Genomic DNA, 18,512 nt, shown 5'->3' on the forward strand with positions numbered 1-18,512 from the left:
AAGTGATTTGTGCAAGAAATTCGGCTCAAAGCAGTGTTCAGTTAAAATGACAATTTGAGAAGATGGCGGATTAGGTTACTTCAGAAGGAAATTTAGCATAATCTATTACCTTAAATAGTAGTGGATAGAATAAAAAGAGGAGCGTTTGCAAAAGAGTTGAGATCAAAGTGGCTTGGGACGTTTGTAGCGTCCCGAGACTCCATGAAGACGAAATAAGACACAATACTCGGGCAGAATATATATATTCAGCATGGAGAAGGTGTCTGGGCTATTGGCATGGCCCAAAAGGACAGCCCACCCAGAGAGGTACAAGGGAGCCAATTCAAAGTACAAAAGTGGCGCTTCACCAGAACCGAGGGATACACCACTATCGTATTACACGTTATTGATCATCCAGAATGCTGCCGTGAATTTACTTCTGTTTAGGTGACATAAGTAATTGCTCGTTTCTGTGAGATTATTGAGTATTCCCGTTGTGACATGCCAGCTTTACAACTATGCCTGTGGAATCACACACCCTGAACACTAACAATAAACTCTTTTCATGTGTTGACATACATTATTGCAGCCTTAACGGAAACACAGCTTTACAATTCTTGGGACGAATATTTTGCGCTAAATAGCTTAAAAAGTGGAGGAAAACGATAACAAACCTACACGCATTGTTGAAACAACTCATTTTTTAGGAGATAAGTAAATTTGCCTATTAAAAATGACACTCTCACTGCAGGCACCTAATTAAAGGCTTAATTTATGCCATTAACACCTCCAGCGGACAAAGCAGTTTTGCGCAATGCGCATGCACTCCTGGGTAATTGCAAGCTTTTTAAGCGTATTATTAGCTTTTTTGTCTTGTCGTGATACCTTGGCATTTGTTTACATTAACTGACTACAACTCATGAAACATCACGCACCTTATTAAAAAGTGCCGGTTCGCTGTATCGTGATGTCTTCAATACTGCCTATATTTCTGGCGTTAACTCATTTTGTCCATGCCGGACTGGCTTTTAACTGGACAGTTTATCATTCAAATTTTGAGATCGGGTCAATTCTGGGTGAGATTAACAAGAAGTGCCAGACTTCATCGTTTTTTTATTATCTGCGAGCATCTGATTGCGATGTAACTGTGAACGGTAACAAACTTTACGTTTTGGCATTTGGCCAATCATCTTATTGGCACAAAGTAGGTATGTTTATGTACTTCTTTATATTTAGGGCATTTGTGCATGGCAAGAAAGCAATGAATTTCAATAAAAGCTAGTTTTTACTTCACACACCGACTTTTGTTTATTTAGAAAATCTTTGGATTGAGCTGCATTGGCTTTGACTAGATTTTAAGGTTGCCACCTTCCGTTGCAAGATAATTAAAGATGTTCTAGAAATGCACTATTTGTTTTATTGACCTAGGTGTTCCCGAAGTTAAGCTAATTGGTAACATGCATGGTAATGAGGTAGTTGGTCGTGAACTTCTTCTTCGTTTGGCCGATTACATCTGTACTCAGTACCTTGATGGTGACGTTTTTATTAAATGGCTTTTGAAAAATACACGGCTTCACATTTTGCCATCGATGAATCCAGATGGTTTCGATATGGCCGTGCCGGGTGTAAGTTCTATTCCTAATGTTTGCTAGAATGCGAAAATATTGATCCGTAAATCGATCCAGTCTACTATTGGTCTTTGTAATGACCTTTCTTTCGAAACTTTTTTTTTTCAGAACGATAGTAAAAATAGAGGCCGAAAAAACGCGAATGGCGTTGATCTGAATAGGAATTTTCCCGACTCGGATCGCCTTCATTACCAATGGAACGCAGACGATCTAGGCGAACGGTTCGAGATCCTTAGTGAATATTTTAGGGCTCCGAAGGTAATGTAGGCACACTCAAATTCCTTATTATTCTACGCAAACATGTCAGAGTAATCTTGGAAGACATGGTTATGTATAAGTCGACAAGTAATCGAGGTCATAAGATCGATCATCATGCTCCCAACGCGATTGACAAAGCAAATGTTTAATGATGCTTGTGTGAAATGACTATCAGTAAGCAAATATTTTTGCTTTAGGCAGAAATCGAAACTGAGATGATAGAGAGGTGGCTCCATAAAGTTCCATTTGTTCTTTCCGCAAACATACATGGAGGAGCATTGGTGGCAAATTACCCATTTGATGGTTCCATCGATGGGCAGAGACGAAAATCGCCGACGCCTGATAATGACGTTTTTGTGTGAGTTGTCAATCAAAATGTTGGACTTTACTTGCAAACGATCTTGCATAAACTTAGCTCCTACGTTTGCTGTGACTTGTGTGAAATGCATTTTGGTCAAAATCACTTTATCTTATGTAATTAGCATCAAATCACTCAGCAATTGTTGTACTCTAATTGGTTTGTCTTCAGTTATATCAGGGTCATGTTTATCATTTTTTATTCCGTATCATCTCACTAAACCTATTTTATGAGCAAAAAATATTATTCGTGATTTTACGGATACGATGTGTATGCACAGACAAACTTGATTGAAATAAAATACGATGGTACAATTTATTTCTTGTCACTTTAGGGATTTAGCCGAAGCCTATTCAAGCTACCATCCACGCATGAAAACTGGTGAGGTAATCTGTACGGGCGACCGTTCTTTCCCTGGTGGGATTACAAATGGGGCGAATTGGTATCCTGTTAAAAGTGGTGCGTAAGCACTTTATTTATAGGACATACTAAGAATGTGCGCTGACATTGTAACAATTAATTTATTATCGAATAAGTGCATGTTCTTACTCTCAATCTTTGTTTTATAAAACGACATCAATCACCACTTCAGCATGCGTTTTACTAAGGCATGCTCCTTTTATTGTGCTTGCACATTGCGGATTTATGAGGTTGTTTCATAAAAACTCCTGTTGCTCTGTTCCGATAATGTAATTTACCACTGTCGTGGGAAACCTACTAGCGTCTTCACTTGTTTGATATACACAGTGCAAGCTTGAAAGCATGATACGAAGGTTAATGCCAGGGATTGAGTTGGTCATGATTTTGCACCTACTTCTATAAAGTGGCAGAAAATACTTTTTCAGTTGAATTTGACTGCGTAAATCTAGCATACTCTTCTAGCTTAGTTGAATTTTATTCTCTGATTTACTCACGCGGGTAGGTCAATAATGCATAAAATCTGTGCATGAAGTCCTCCTCCCTGAAATCATTCCCATGAAGCTGATCGGTGGGCAACGGAGGAGTATCGATCTGAAAGAGCAGCGTCGATGCGGGGCGTTTTCGTCTTTCGTGATTGGCTCGTTCGCTGAACGCACTTGCGCGCTCACCTCGTCCTCATACGCCCGCTCCTCTGGCTAACTGAGCATCTCCTCACGGCGATCGCCTACGCGAGTTTGAGAACATAGGTGGATGGAATAGGCTTGCTTTTCCTTACAGCCAATCTGCTAAAAATAACAAATCGAAATGGCTGTGTCTCTTCCAAAATTTGTTTGCTCCTTAGCTCTCATAGCAGCATTTGTCCAATTGCTTTGACCTGTCCGTGGCTATGACGTACCTTATTTAGTGCACGAATAACGTCATGCTTATGGTTGTCTATCAAGTACTTTAAATGTACCGCAAAGCTAAATGGGTCAAGGAAAGATGAAACGGCTGTTTGCAATCCTTTAAATGGTTCTTCAGCTTACGTTTATGATCACCTGTCGGAAATGGTGAATGGGAAAAGAGGTTAAAGGCCTTGTCTTTTGATAAAACTTGTATGACAAAAATTTGCTTGCCATTGTGGATTGTCGTAAAGATTATTTGCACGTGCATTAATTTCTACTGCAAACCATGGGTTAGGGTAGTGGATATGCTCTGTTGTTGACGGGACCGGAAGGTGGCATCAATGCTTTGAAGCAAGCTCCCTTTTGATTTGTCGTTCAGGCATGCAAGATTACAACTACTTGGAGACAAACTGTTTTGAGATAACTCTCGAGTTGGGCTGTGACAAGTACCCACCGGCGGAGGACCTACCGCACTATTGGGATGAAAACAAGAAGTCCTTACTCAACTTCGTCCTTCAGGTTCGTTTAGTCTTAAATTACTACCCTTTAACCACACACCTTAGTCTTATTTGTACTGGCGATTGGTTCTGGTATCATGTTGCTCGAATGTTGCATTAGCATACAATGACTGCGTTCACATCCGCGCAATGTCGGCGATCAGAAATCTTTACGAATACCTTTTTTAAAAAACTTGCACATATGTACCATTTGTTGTTATACTACTGTAATAATGTTGCCTGGACGAAGTTCGTCCACCCAGCATTTTCCAAATCGTCCTTTAGTTACATTTGTGTGGATGAGTAAATCAAACTTCGAACGCCATCAGAATCTGAATTAAATCGGGAATATTATTTGTGGTAAACCTAAGATTATTTCGAGTAGCTTTTCTGCTCGTTGTACTAACTGAACTTTCCCTTAGATAACCTAAAGTTAAAAACCCACCCCCATTCCTTCCTTTTTTCTACAAGGATCATTGCATAAGGGAGAAGTTGGATGGCCAGGCTTCACGATACATACCTTCAAAATAAATCTGGTTTCTTAGCCAAAATGTAAACATCCCAATTCAGATGATGTTAATCAGTTCCTCTAGAATTATCAACAGGTTGTACCCAGCAGATATTGCCTCAATTTGCTTGTGCCTTTTGTAACAGTGTGCGGTGAACTTCGCTGTACTCATTTATTGTTACAACCAGGCAAAAGATCTGTGTCTCCACACTTACAATTCCCGAGGCCAAACCTAAAGTTGGTGTGGAACCTATGCACTGTGGATAAATTAAACAACACGAAGACTCTGTCCAATTTGTGATTGCATGGATAGGCGGTGTGGGAATTTTCAACATTATAGTAGATCGTATTAATTCCTTTGGCTAAAAATTGTGCAATCAAGCATAAATTTGTTCCAGTATAAACCAGTACTTTTCAGCATTGCTTGTAAAACGTGACAAGAATAGTTTTAGTCTAGCACCCCGGGACTTCCCTGACATTATTTGAGCGAAAAATGTGTTGGCGACCTACGGATGGGCTTGGGGGCTACTGGCATGGACCGGAGGCCAGTCCACCTGGAGAAGGTACGATAGTGGAAACTGATAGCGGCCCTTTTACCAAAACCGAGGGTTTAACAACCAAAGTTTGACATCAGTGCTTGCATAAACACTGAGATTTGTGCCCTTTTCCACTGTGAAGACAAATGTTTGCTATCATATGGGTCTCTGCAATGGGCAAACGTGTATTTACATTGCCTTTCTGCTCTAACACCAGGTACTATTTTGCCTATAATAATATTTTCCAAGGAATTTTAGTAGAAGTTCTTTGATTGCCATACGCGTATTGGTCAAATTGACGCACAAAACTGGGTATTCGTTTCTGAACCCTATCATTTACTAGATGTATGTTAATGCTTTGAATAAGGGTGACGTGGAGAATCCAAACCGCTTATGGATGACGACCGTAACCCTTTCAGGCTCACTCAGGAATCAAGGGTCTCACTTTCGGTTATAAGGATGGCAAAGTCATGCCCCTTCCTGGTTCAATTACTTTGGCGATGAACATTACTGATGAGAAGAAGCCAAAAATAATCGACCATGCCATTTTTTCAAGTAAGTCGCGGTTTATTGCGTGCTAAAAGATCTCCATCACCACCATTAGCTTTGGTAATCAAATGTCGGGGATTTTAGCTCACACTAACTCTCTTCATTGGCTTATAAATGCGCTGTGACACTTCTGAATTTGGAATCAAAACGCTATTTATAAGTCTGGTTGCATCCATATGCTTTATTTTGAGCTCAAACCTTAGAATCGCAGAATGCTGTAGGGATTAAATTTCTATTTAGGCTATTTTTTGCAAATGATCGCCACACTTCCGACCATGGGATTTTACGATTCTGGCACTTTATAGGGTTCGATAAATGCGTATTTGTAATCTCAAATTCCTATCACCATATTTTTTATTGGGATCTAGACGGAAAAGGTGATTATTTCCGACTCTTGACGAGTGGAAAATACTTCGTCGCCACCATCCACCCGGATTATTTCCCCGCCTTCTGGGTAACCAACGTGCCGGCGGCACCCGATCTTGACAGATGCGACTACCATGAAGCAAAGAAGATGAACTTCCTCCTTGTTAGTGTAGATTCTAGCCAAGACCCAGATTTAGTTGACGAGGTAGACCTTATCTTCGACCACTACGTAAAAAAGGGGCGCATGCGAACGTCGTTCACTTTGGGACGGAAGGAAACTAAGTGGCTACCAGTGTTTCTTCGGTTATTCCGAAATACAGAGGTCTACCTAACGATGAAGTATGAGGTATGCTGTGAGCTCCCACCTCGAAATTTAGCTATATATTCTTTTCTAACTTTAAAATCAACAAACATAAACCTTCGACTTAGCTGTGCTCTTTTGTTCTTTTTAGGGGCTCTCTGAACTATCTTTAGCTTTCAAAGATGCCCTCTAAGTACCCAGCCTATTGTCTTCACACTCTCCATCGAGGAGTTGGACGTTGTTGCGTGATTTTTTGTTGGCGCCTGTACGACAGTCCTGCGTGCTCGCCTGACACCAATAGTGTTGTTTTAGTCTTGTTTTAGAGTATTTTGCATACAATTCCCCACCACTCAAGTATGCATGCATAACTTCCTGTCCTAAAAGCATTATGAGAACCTCTGTCGGTTCCTCGACCACAAATCTATTTCATGGAAGCAAGAGTCCGTTTACAGCTATCAACGTGCCCATCCTTAGAGAAACTAAAATAACAAGTTCCTAGTTTGTTTCATAAAATCCTTTATGATCCTTCTGATAAAAGAACATTCTCTACAAATTATGCCCTGAAAAATGAACAGGGATCAACCTCGAATGCCTCGCGCCCTTGCAATAAATACATCTGGTGCTATTCTCCGAAGACGCACAAGTAGAGATTTGAACAGATCTAAGATGCCAACTGGTTTATGCTCGGCAAGTTCCCGTGTGAAATCAGGAATGGAAAGAAGTGAAAAATAAGAAACTCGCGCCACTTATCAAATAGATTACACAGAGTGAACCATCCGCTCCTTGTTAATGAGATGGGTGGCCTCATTAATGAGGGACATAAGAGAGGTAGCGTTGTGAGACCAATCGTTGAGCACATCAGTTGCCAACTTGCTTTCAGTGAAGCGCACAACGGTGTCGAGCCTATCTATCTTAGCCTGAACAGTCTTGTTCACCACCAGCTTGCACAAGCACTCTTCGGCTTCCTAAAAGAAATGCAAAATTTTAACCATATAAGGAAAAAAAATCACTAACACCAACGGTGAATATAACTGAGTGCAGGCAGGAAATCCTGAATAACATACAGGTGATCCATTTGAGTGAGCCGAGTGGACCGTTTTACTTGCTCCCGATTATTAAAAATAATTGCTACAAAAGTACACACATAAATTACTACCACTAGATCAAAGTAGCACGTGTTAAACGAATCAGCCTATAAGTGGCGCTTAAAAAGAAATAAGCCAAAAAGAAGTGATAGTGGGGAAATTCCATCACCATACGCAAAGTGTCTCCAATGGTTTGTACAGCGAGTTTCAAGACAAGTTTCAAAATTTCACCGTTTAGGCTTTTGAAAAACCTCCTAGAGTAAACAAGTTTACATTCGTAAAAAAATAAAAAACCGCAAACGGACACGACACTGATCATTTGGGCATCAAGTCGTGTCTCAACCACTTAAAAAACGAAAATGATGGGTCTTTCAGGCGAATAAGCGACCACAGTGAGCACAGGTAGATTAGCGTAAAAGTTGCTGATACTGCTCCATTCCACTTAGGTTTACCCAAGTCCGTGACAGGGTAATAGTAGGGTATAAAGTCATTAAACATTCCAGTGATTGATAAACACGTGATGATGGTTATGGACTGACTGACTCACCTCAACATCCAAATGCAAGAGCTCAGCCAAACGAGCGAGACGTATCTGGGTGTAATATGCGGATATCACCCGAATGTTGTGTTCAGTGACACGCTCCTGTAGAGATTTGAAGGATTTTTCCGGTCTTTGATAATCAGTAGAACTGCAGAAGGCCAGTGTCTCACATCGTAGAGTTTTTTCGTGACTCTCACGGAAGTTCTGCCAATTAAGAAGCTCCTGTGTGGTGAATGCCTTAAGCATATCCCTAAAAAGACAGAGGTCAAGGACTTGAGGTGTTTGATGGTCATTCACTTCAAAAACCCACAAAAGAAATATTGATAAAGTTGATTTGATTTCTTCGCATGGAAAAAAATTAGGCATATTACACCGAGGGCTTTAAAAAATGAAATATGCACTGCAAACACAAAAAACACCCTACAGATACTCAGGAAGAGCCTCAAGGTCACGAAGTTTCATCCGACGGTGCATCAAGTCGTTCTGCTCACTATCGTATGGGGAAAGTATAAGGTAGACGACGATATTACAAAGAGCCTAGGAAGTAAATACAAGGAAACAGAAATTACGCTTCTTTTCTCATCAGGGTCTTCTTGTATCAACTTCGTATTATAGATTTCCCAAAAATGTTTGCTTATCGACAGGTAGGCATCGTGCTGAATGTCGACTTCGATCATTTGTTTGTAAAATTTGAGCTTTAGATCTTCAGTCCCCTCCTCTTGAAAGAATTTTGGTGAGACCTTACGGCTTAAAATTTGTGTGCGAGAATAATCCTTTTTAGCTAAGCAAAGTCGCATTTGCTCCAATATAAATTCAACTTTTTCGCGTTTATCCATAGAACCAAACGTTTCCACCTTGACTTCCTGAAGCACATCGGCAGCCTCATCTATGAGACCATTAAATTCCTTAATATGAGCCAGCATTCGTGTCAAACGGGCCCGCTCAACTTCGACATAAATCTAGGAACGTGATAAGCAGAAATGCGCACGAAATACCTTTCCTTCTGTTACTGTTCTTAGGGTGGAGATAAGGTTCAGTTTCACCTGTTCATCTGCTATGCTTTCAACATAATCCATCGCTGCCTGGACCATTTTTGCAACAGCTTGCTTCAATTGATTTCTTTTCTTCGACATAATTACTAAATGCTCGTTCAACTTTTGCCATTGTTTATTATCACCAAGCATTTCCACAATGAAAACAAGAAGACGACCAGTAGAAATAGCATCAGAAGCCTAGATAGCACGTGAACTACAATGCACAGTTACCGTCCTCGTTTGTTTTTCCAATGCGTAACACTTTTCTAAAGCCTCATCAATCTTGCCGCACTATCAAGAGTAGGTCATAGAAGACCACCCCACCTTTGCAAGACATTTGAAAGCAGGTATCTGCTCATCCACAGTGGCGGCAAAATCGTGTTCCATCTTTTCTAGAGCCATTTCATTAATTACGCCGAATCCCGCAGCGAATGACCCAGGTACAAACTAAGCGCATAGGAAAGAGGATCACAATTGGCTAGAGATGGTGGTCTTTCAGCTTCGGACTATGTTTTGATAAATAGAAATTTGACATTGATGATTTTATGCGGATTTCGCCAATTATCACAACAATGAAATGATAAAACAATATCCCAATGGGACATGCTTCCTAAAAAACACTTTAAATGTAAGGCTTTTAGAAAAAATCGGAAAAAATTGCAACAACATTAGAGTAACAGGCAAGCTACATGCCTCCTTAAAAAGCCCAAAACAAAAAGTGTTTCACTGATGGAAAGATTTTGTGTTTACCCTTATTATTGGAAAGGTTTGCAAGCACCTAAAAATTAACTTCTTACGTTATTTGTGAATAGGCGCCTATAACACATACAAATAATTGTTTCTGCATAGAAATCTGCTAGGTTGGATGGACTGTTAAAACTAGTAGCTAATATTATGGATCCTCAAATCTTTTAATAGGCATTTGCGTTGGTTTAGCACTTATAGCTACTTATCAGCAAGCTGTTATTAACCCACTAACAAAAAATTCTCAAGTTTGAAACACTTTTAATGGACAATCGCGCTTTGTCATCAGTGCATTCCCTCCGTTGCGTCATTTCGTTTTTTGCTGCTGTCCTCGTTGATAGCGTGGGTTACTCACAATGGGTATTTTGAGCCTTCTTGGATTTGGTCATAACATTGAGGAGAAAGGTGCATCCAAAACCAACCTTATACTCATTGGTCCACCGGGTTGTGGGAAGGGCACTCAAGTATATGGGTTTATCCTCTAAAAGATTCTTATAGGCGTCCCGTCTGATGAAAAAATATGAAGTGTGTCATTTGTCAACTGGTGATATGCTTAGAGCTATCACGTCCTCGGGCTCAGAACTCGGAAATAAGGTCAAAGGACTTATGGAAGGGGGTCAACTGGTGCCTGATGACATTGTATGTGAACTGATCGATCAGAAGTTGGACAGCCCCGAGTGCCGAAAGGGTTTCATTCTTGACGGATTTCCTAGGACGATTCCCCAAGCTGAAAAGGTTTGCTAGTCGTTTCGGACAACTGATAATTTGCAGCTTAGCGATTTATTGCATAAGAGGAAGGAGGATCTTACGGCTGTTGTAGAACTTCGAGTTGCTGATGAATTGCTCATAACTCGGATTTGCGGTAGGCTTTTTCACTTGGCCAGTGGACGATCCTATCATGAAACTTTCAACCCTCCAAAGGTTCCCATGACTGATGACGTACGTGAATATTCCGATGATTCTACTCAGTTGCCATTCTGATCCCTCTTCATTCATAAATCGGGTGGTTTTTAGATCACTGGAGAAAGACTTGTTCGGCGAAGTGATGACACCGAAGAGGTTCTTCGAAAGCGTCTTGAGAGTTACCACAACATGACGTCTCGATTGTTGGAATTTTATCAAAAAAGGAATTTGCTTCTTACTCTCGATGGCTCCCAAGGCATGGATGAAGTTTTCAGAGACATCACAAAAGGCATTGACAGGCAAAAGTAGAAAAAACTATCCTCAGTCGTGCTTTCAAATTTTTTTTTCATGTGAATTGCAGAACATTATTGTAGATTTATGCTTTATATATTTCGTCCAACCACATCATTTTTTCTGCTTTCGTAGGCTGTCTTGCAGCCATTTTAGTTTAGACATTGCCAAAGGGTGCTAGTGAAAGCTAACTTAAGGCCGTCTTACTTGGTTCATTGGATCTCATACCCTTGTATAGCTTTAAACTCTGCTTTTACTTGGTAGTATTTACGTTACCATCCGACCAACTCACATATTTGCCAGACATTTCCAGTGGGACTCAACTCATTTCAAGATTTTGTTGAGCATTCAGGCATGAACCGTTGTATCATGTATTTGTATAGACGAAAATCTCCTGTGAACAGCATCACTACCTGACTGTGAGTGCTGGGGTGGCAATCCATGTGCCTTGAGTGGTTTGCCCTGACTTCGTTCTCGAAATCGTCAGTGGCGGATGCGGTCTAGTCTTAAATCCTGTTGTCTCGTATGTTGACACCCATGTTAGAAATGCCCCACACAGCAATGCTAGGGGTTCTAATCAGGGGATGCATGCAGTCATTTGCTCTAAGCTGCGCAGGTCTTGTGAAAGGTAGCTGGCCAAGGAGGACCTAACCAGGTGTCTTCCTGGGTCTTAAATTTTTAAAGTGCCCTGATGGTTACTACTTAGGGTTTTTTAATCTGTCCAAAACGGAGAGAGACCGGAATGTGACATTGTTTACAACGGCGAAAGCCACCATACATTGTGGGGACCTTTTAAAAGCCCATTTCCTTCAGTGACTGTGAGCCCTTCAAATCTTAAACCTGAGTGCTTTTGCGGTATCCTAGGCTGATATAGGCATAGAGTCACTCTGAGCAGGGATTGAGACAGCAAAAGCTATTGACTTCTTAATTGTATCTGTTAAATTGGAGACCCTAATTTGGAACTGGCTAAGTAGGCAAAAATGTTGGGTCTTGGCCGTCTTTTTACCATTAATTTATTAGTTTTTTGCCTAGTTCTTGTGTGGGTATAAATGGGCCTCTGCTTTATGGTTGCGGCGCTGTAGTGCTTCCTGTATCAACGTATGAAGCGTCTAATTTGGTGGACATGCATTCGAATTGCCTTTGTAAGGTAGATTCTTCAACTCTTATTTGACATTGGTGTCCAAAACTCGATTATAACTGCACTAGAGAATAGACTTTATTCAAGACTTTTGCTCTAAAATTTGAGTTTTTCTAGAGAAAGGGAAATATGTCCAAGTCTTCACCCTACTTGGACTATTCGATGACTCCCTCGGGTATAAATGAGATCTCTGTTACTTCGGATAAATTATTGCTTTTCGCAGTTACCTTGTTCCACCAATTTTACACACTTTGGACCAAATTCGTGCTGTTTAGTCTCGATAGCACATAAATCAAAGAATACGCTAAGAATGAGAAGTGAGGTTTGATTAGTGTTGTTCTAAACCATTCCACTCACGAAACGGTGTGGTCATTAATCTGTGGTGTTACGTTAACGTTTTGTGGACAATTCGTGCGGTCGGTTTGGCATCACCCGACCACGGTCGATGGTAGCAGACCATCCTTAGGACGTTTCTCGTTCTCAGGTATGTCATTCCAGTGTTTGAAAGTTGTACAGAAAACTGTCATGTGTTACCGTCAAGAAACAGGGAAACGAATTTTTCGCACCGGTTATCACATTTTGCACGAAGGTTTTATGTGAGCTATGCAGAATGTTTTAGAAGACCCTGAGAGACATCGGAGAAAACACTTAATGTCAATTAAGTAAATAAAGGTGCTATTTTAAATGCAGCTAAACTTGGCGTTTGAAACGTTATCAAATCTAGTCTAGTTAAGTTACCGAATAGGCGGTGCAGTAGTTTATTCTATTTACAAGTGCATTGAACATCCACAGGAATGCTTGTACAGCTGCAGCACTTTTGATTTCGTCCTCTGCCGCCTTTTCCAACCATGCAATTGTCTCTCATTTTGAACATCTATAGCGACTGGAAAGTGAATGTTAGTGGCGTTAAGTGAATTGGTAGAACTGAATGGTACCAATTGATGGCACTAATTGACACAGATTTCTCAGTGAAACAGATATGCAGAGAAAAACAGCACAGTGATGCTTGTTGCTTGGTGCCACGCGTAAGGCATGTGTAACTAGAATATCTGACGTGTGTCAAAGGCACTTTTGAGCAGCAACTCAAAATATCTGGAGAATGAAGGTTAGTATACTTGCAAAGATTTGCACCTTAACGGGTTTTATTGTCCAAAGGAAGGGTGCCAAGCTCATGCATGCAGCAAGCAATTATTTGCAGGCAAACTCAGCATAATAGCAGTTTATCTAGGCATGTTTCCCATTATAAAAATGTGAAATACTTCCAGTACGTACAATTTTTATGGAAATGAGTCTAAATGGCCGCATACTGTCATGAAGGAACCCAAAGTTCTTTTGTATTTTACTTTGGGCTGCATTCAGTTAATGGAATTTGTCACGTAATCAATCCGCTCTCATAAAGGTGTAATTTTTGCTTTATTATGGCCATTTTACGCTACCAGTTAAAAACTCAACTTTGCTATCAAAAAAAAAAACACAAATTTGTCTTTTTAATCTCCAGCGCCGATTGTTGTGAGTTGGTACTGTGGTGAATTGTACGTTCAACTACGCGGACATCTCAGCTACCGCAGGTTACACTTTCGCTCCACAACATGATCCTCGGATCATGTTAGTAACCTCACTCCTTCTGTTCCGTGTTTATCTATCTTCTTCGACATTGTTTTGATTTATTTCGATCTAGAGAAAAGCACAGGGAGTCGCGCTGGTGGCAGCGGCGGGCGAACATGATCCTAGAGGGCAACTACGATGACATTTACCGCCGAACACGGAATCTTGGCGTCACAGAAGAAGGACATCCGCCCTGGATAGACAATCTGTGGAGACGCCTAAAGTAAGTGTTGTAAATCACGTCCACCCCCAGCAATTACTTCAATCCCGTGTTCTGTAAGACTGGTATTAACTACCAAAGAGACACCAGACTTTGGCCATTCGGAAAAGTCTATTATGGGCTGTCTACAGTGCCAATATGAAGTTGATAATCAAGTGACCAAGCAGTACCTCCTCCAAGTCTCTACCGACTGAATGGAGCCGAGACAGATGGTGAGGGAGTGTTGAAATTGAAAGAATAGGGTAATGAGGAATAGATGCGAAATTTTTGCTTAGTGAAACTTTTTAAACTTTAGCATTTGCTATGTGACTCTGATTTTAGATCAACATCCCTACGACTACCGGCTGGCATCCGAGTTGTTCCCATGGTAAAGCATGGTTCGGTGTTGAGTAGTTTGAAGTTGGTGCACTCTCCCTTACGAATAGAACAAGACTTCGGATGCGGTGGAGTTGACGGAATGTATTAGCGACGTTGAAATGAAATGCCTTTTTACATGCAAAAACTTGCATGATCGGTGTTGCTGGTTCGCGATTTGTTGTCAAAGTACTGACCTCATTGTGGTCGTCAAGGTTGCAGCGGTTGGATGGTCAATGGGAGTAGCGAGAATGACTCAAAAAGCGAGGAGATATTCAGTGAATTGGTTTTTTTTTTTTAACTATATGCTGAACTACACGCATGCTTCATTCTCCGCAGGTAGTGGTTCCTCTCTCTAAAATGACCTCCGGGGAATGTTAGTAACCTCCCGACCCTTTTTCCCTTATTTATATAAGTTCCTCCATTCTATCTTGAGCTTTGACGATTTCAGCACAGATGTGCAAAGCTACACGGCTCTCCACTTGCCACGCATTTAATTGGAATTCAAAACTTTTGCTTCATTGAACCTATCTGGTTGTTTTAAAGGTGTCAGAATATCTTTGTACAAAATTTTCAGATCGTATACAGATGGAGAAATGGTAGTTCACAAAGCTGCTCCATGTATATTCTTCTCCTCTCAATTCATGACTACAGTTGCACATTACCATTCACTATTTGTCTAAATGGGTTCCAGATTGGTCATAACAAATCTTTTTAACTCGAAGTAAGGGCAACACCACCTTTTATAACGGAAGTTATGCACAAGCCTGACCAGTATTGGTAAGCGGTGCTTATTAGAGGCAAGAAATTGCCCCAATGACGTCGAAACCTTAGTATCAGCTAGGAACAGTCACAGTTACGCCCTTGCAAGTTAGATAATAACTATGGCAAGCTGCTTTCTCTTGACCCAAGCTTCCTAAGACAACGGTTGCGGCCGTTTGACAATTAGCGGCTTCACTTACTGTCTTACTCCGTTATGCATCAGGTGGGAATGAATTAACCGAACAACATGAATTTCACACCTATCACCAACCCTTTTTGGAAGGGTCCCGTCCGGAAAACATAAAATAAGACACCAGTGGGAGTTCCACTTCCATTCAAACCAGATGGTAATGAATGAACTTGTAATCAAGTGTTCAAACGTCAAAACCGGCTCCAGGCATACCCATTTAGGCACAGATAAGTGCCGAGGTACCAAGAAGCCAACCCTAGAACGTGGCTAAATACCCACAATCTACTTTTTTCCCGCATGACAGACAGAAGGGGTGTGGGTCGCTCCCACAAGTGATAAGCAGGGACCCCGAACCCATGAGACCAACTCCGGTAATAGCTCAAACGAAACCTACCGGAGGTTGACCTCCTTAAAGAACTACACACTAAAAATAATAAAACTAGACCATGCTTATTAAGAACCGCAACCAGCCATCTCGTTGGCAAATAAGCAAAAATCAGGCAGGAACAACGTTTATAAGCACTTGAGCGATCAGTTCCAAAGTACCAATCTTACGAAGTAGCAGTGAGAAAAAACAGCTGCGAATAGTCTTATTAATGGCACTCGTATAACAAAGTCAGCACTCAAGCTCTGATGAAGAAAAAACGAAATGGTCGTGTGAAGTCACAGGCCCCTTGGGGAATTTCAAAAGTGGTCGAGAAGGACACCTCAAAGTTAACCAACTAGGATAGTATTCTCATCAATGAACTTGTAGCTAGGCACTTCCATATTGGTCGGAGCTGGGCCCTTTCGAATCCGTCCCGAAAAATCAAAATGACTGCCGTGACAGGGGCAGTAATAGCCGCCGAATTCGCCGGCATCAGCAATAGGAACACAACCTGTAGGATTAAGAGAATTCTCATCTAAATCAAGAACGGAAAAGGGAGGCCAGCTGCTTGTACCATTTACCTAAGTGGGTGCAAACACCAACACAGACGAGCCATTTTGGGTCCTTTACACGTTGTTCATCGGTCTCTGGATCGCGAAGAGACGAGAGTGGAACGCTGCGCTCTTGATCAATCATACTTTGAGTTCGATGTCGTACAAACAATGGCTTATTTCTCCACTTGAAAACAACATTCTTGCCCTCAGGAATGGAAGCCAAACTCACTTCCAAGTTAGCAAGAGCCAGAGTTGAGGCCGAAGGCCCAATAGTTTGGATCAGCGTCTTAACTGCATATTTCGCCGAAGTAGTTGCTAGAACTGTACCAGCTAAAACCAGAAGATAGCCCAACTTCACAAGTCACGATTTACAAAAAAATCATAACATCATACTTACCAAATGCAATTGTATAGGTAAAGACCTTCCGATTAACCTCGGTCTTTGAGGAAAGAGATTTCGGGTCCCTGGTAGAGTTGAGGCGATGTGCATCGAAACTCGGGACACTTGTGACATCAACGTGAGAGAAACGAACCTGCTGAGGCACTAGATACATGAAGTATTCGAAATGAACGTACTCCCGATGCCGCACGACACCACCGAACGACTAATCACTGAAAAAAGTGGCCCATAACCGCGTGAAATGAGGGGGAACGGGAGAGTTGGAAGTGGTTGCTTGACCTTGTTACTAAGGCATTTGGGACAGGTGGTGCTTAGGGACAGAGGTATGGATCTCACCGAGGCGACAACTCGGGACGGGGAAACGAGCCCAGACGCCATCTTTTTTATCAACAACGACGGCGCTAACCGGGCGGGTCCACGTCGCAACTTCCAATAACACAACAGAAGAATTGCATCGAAAATCAATTCTTCTAAGCACAAGCGGAGCAATCCAAATAGCGCCAACGAAGGGACAACACAAACAAGGTTTATGCCAATGATTTGTTGCCCCCACACGCTTAGAAACTTTCACATCAAGTGAAGGCATCCAGTCAGGAACGAGCTCCCTGATCAACCCGGACGATGGAGCAAAACCCCAACCCCACAAACCCAGTTAGCTAGGGGGACCGATGACGCTAACCGCACCAGCACGACAGGAGGGATGGCCCCACCGCGTCCCCAACCCCCGCGCGGATAGAACTGGGAAGACGTATACAAAAATAGTATCAGATTGTGCAGAGATAAAAGGCAGTTAAGATCAAGGTCCTGGCGTGATGCCGAGAGCAGCCTCACTGGAGCCTTTGCTGAGGAAAGCAAGGTATCCCTTGGTACATTTATTTGCATAATGACCTTTGTCACCGCACTTGTAGCAGGTAACTTCATCCAATGGCTTCTGCTGCACCGACATGCTCCCATGCTTTGGATTGACCGCCAAATTGCCTCTGCCAGGTGGTCCCTGGGAGAAGGCAGAATTGTTGCCCAGAAGGGGCTGATTCGAAGATGGAAAGGGCGGCTGATAGCGCTGTGACGACTGCTCCTGCAATCGCTGGCGCTCCTCCAAAGGCAGTTTATGGCAGAACTGAACCTTGTGGCCTCTCTCCTCTGTAACACAAGAGTTCATTCATAATTGCAAGACAAAAAATGAGTACAAAGTAGCCAGACACAATAATCTGTGATAGCAAGCATAACGGTGCTCACGTACAGCTCAGTTGCCTTAGGGGAGGCTGAGAAAGAAAGGAAAATGTCCTGGCACGAACCTATTCTAAGATGCTAGCATTTTGTTGAGGATTACCGTGTACTGAGTTTTTGCCATTCGCTATGGTATGCGTTATTCATTCCTTGAGAAATTCCGCTTTAAGGGACTAGTGCTCCATAAAAACCGATGCTTAGGGTACATTGGATGCATTCCAGTGTTAAAACCTTTACTAACATTGCAAAACCGTGTACGAAACAGAGATATCAAAAAACGGGAGGATTTATAGATTACCCTAACGAAGTGCTTTAAGTATCGACACATAAGCACATAAGCACTGAAATGTACGCATTTATATGAACACTGAAAATGAGCTACTTGGATGATGCGAGGAAAAAAAAACCAGTTGAAAACCTACTGCAATGATGACAAATCCATTTTTGTTTGTGATGTTCTTGATCAGATCCAGGAAGCGGCCACCATTTGGGACTAAAAAAATAATAGTGCAAAGTAGGATATACATACTGCGCCTGTTTGCAGTCAGGGCCATCTGGACAAAAGCCGTTTATAAAATTTTGGCAGGCTACACGCCGTACGTGACGATTGCGACAGGCTGGACCTAGACATCGATTGTAAGAAGAGTTAAAGCATACCATTTCGACAAAACCCCCGAGCATACCAGGCACAATCCTGTATCTTTGTGGCTGGATCCACATGCAGAAATTGACACTCCTTATTCATACACACACCTTAACCAAGCGAATAACGTACCTATGTAGGAATCATACCGAACCTTGAAAAGAAGTAGC

General features: G+C 41.8%; 4 protein-coding genes across 4 annotated transcripts; 2 read left to right on the top strand and 2 right to left on the bottom strand. All coding sequences in view use genetic code 11, as the record gives it.

The window, feature by feature from the left end:
* Positions 1-946: 946 nt before the first annotated feature.
* On the top strand, positions 947-6,607 carry EGR_02374 (Carboxypeptidase D; the record flags this gene model as incomplete). The annotated part of the gene is made up of 8 exons (XM_024491623.1): positions 947-1,187; positions 1,408-1,604; positions 2,063-2,223; positions 2,558-2,682; positions 3,907-4,046; positions 5,488-5,623; positions 5,986-6,329; positions 6,458-6,607. The coding sequence occupies 8 exons, from the start codon at positions 947-949 to the stop codon at positions 6,605-6,607; spliced, it is 1,494 nt and encodes a 497-aa protein (XP_024354129.1).
* A 435-nt stretch (positions 6,608-7,042) lies between these two features.
* On the bottom strand, positions 7,043-9,771 carry EGR_02375 (26S proteasome non-ATPase regulatory subunit; the record flags this gene model as incomplete). The annotated part of the gene is made up of 8 exons (XM_024491624.1): positions 7,043-7,249; positions 7,917-8,160; positions 8,335-8,447; positions 8,480-8,869; positions 8,906-9,142; positions 9,176-9,235; positions 9,269-9,391; positions 9,742-9,771. 8 exons carry the CDS (start codon positions 9,769-9,771, stop codon positions 7,043-7,045), a joined length of 1,404 nt encoding a protein of 467 aa, XP_024354130.1.
* A 273-nt stretch (positions 9,772-10,044) lies between these two features.
* On the top strand, positions 10,045-14,039 carry EGR_02376 (Adenylate kinase 2; the record flags this gene model as incomplete). Its single annotated transcript, XM_024491625.1, has 6 exons — positions 10,045-10,152; positions 10,187-10,423; positions 10,460-10,627; positions 10,703-10,896; positions 13,699-13,848; positions 13,907-14,039. The coding sequence occupies 6 exons, from the start codon at positions 10,045-10,047 to the stop codon at positions 14,037-14,039; spliced, it is 990 nt and encodes a 329-aa protein (XP_024354131.1).
* Positions 14,040-15,865: 1,826 nt separating this feature from the next.
* On the bottom strand, positions 15,866-18,444 carry EGR_02377 (Cytochrome b-c1 complex subunit Rieske; the record flags this gene model as incomplete). Its single annotated transcript, XM_024491626.1, has 8 exons — positions 15,866-16,029; positions 16,100-16,402; positions 16,470-16,616; positions 16,649-16,898; positions 17,152-17,210; positions 17,304-17,612; positions 18,122-18,322; positions 18,357-18,444. 8 exons carry the CDS (start codon positions 18,442-18,444, stop codon positions 15,866-15,868), a joined length of 1,521 nt encoding a protein of 506 aa, XP_024354132.1.
* Positions 18,445-18,512: the final 68 nt, after the last annotated feature.

The sequence above is a fragment of the Echinococcus granulosus genome (assembly GCF_000524195.1).
Source record: "Echinococcus granulosus chromosome Unknown EG_S00010, whole genome shotgun sequence".
Lineage (NCBI taxonomy): Eukaryota > Metazoa > Platyhelminthes > Cestoda > Cyclophyllidea > Taeniidae > Echinococcus > Echinococcus granulosus.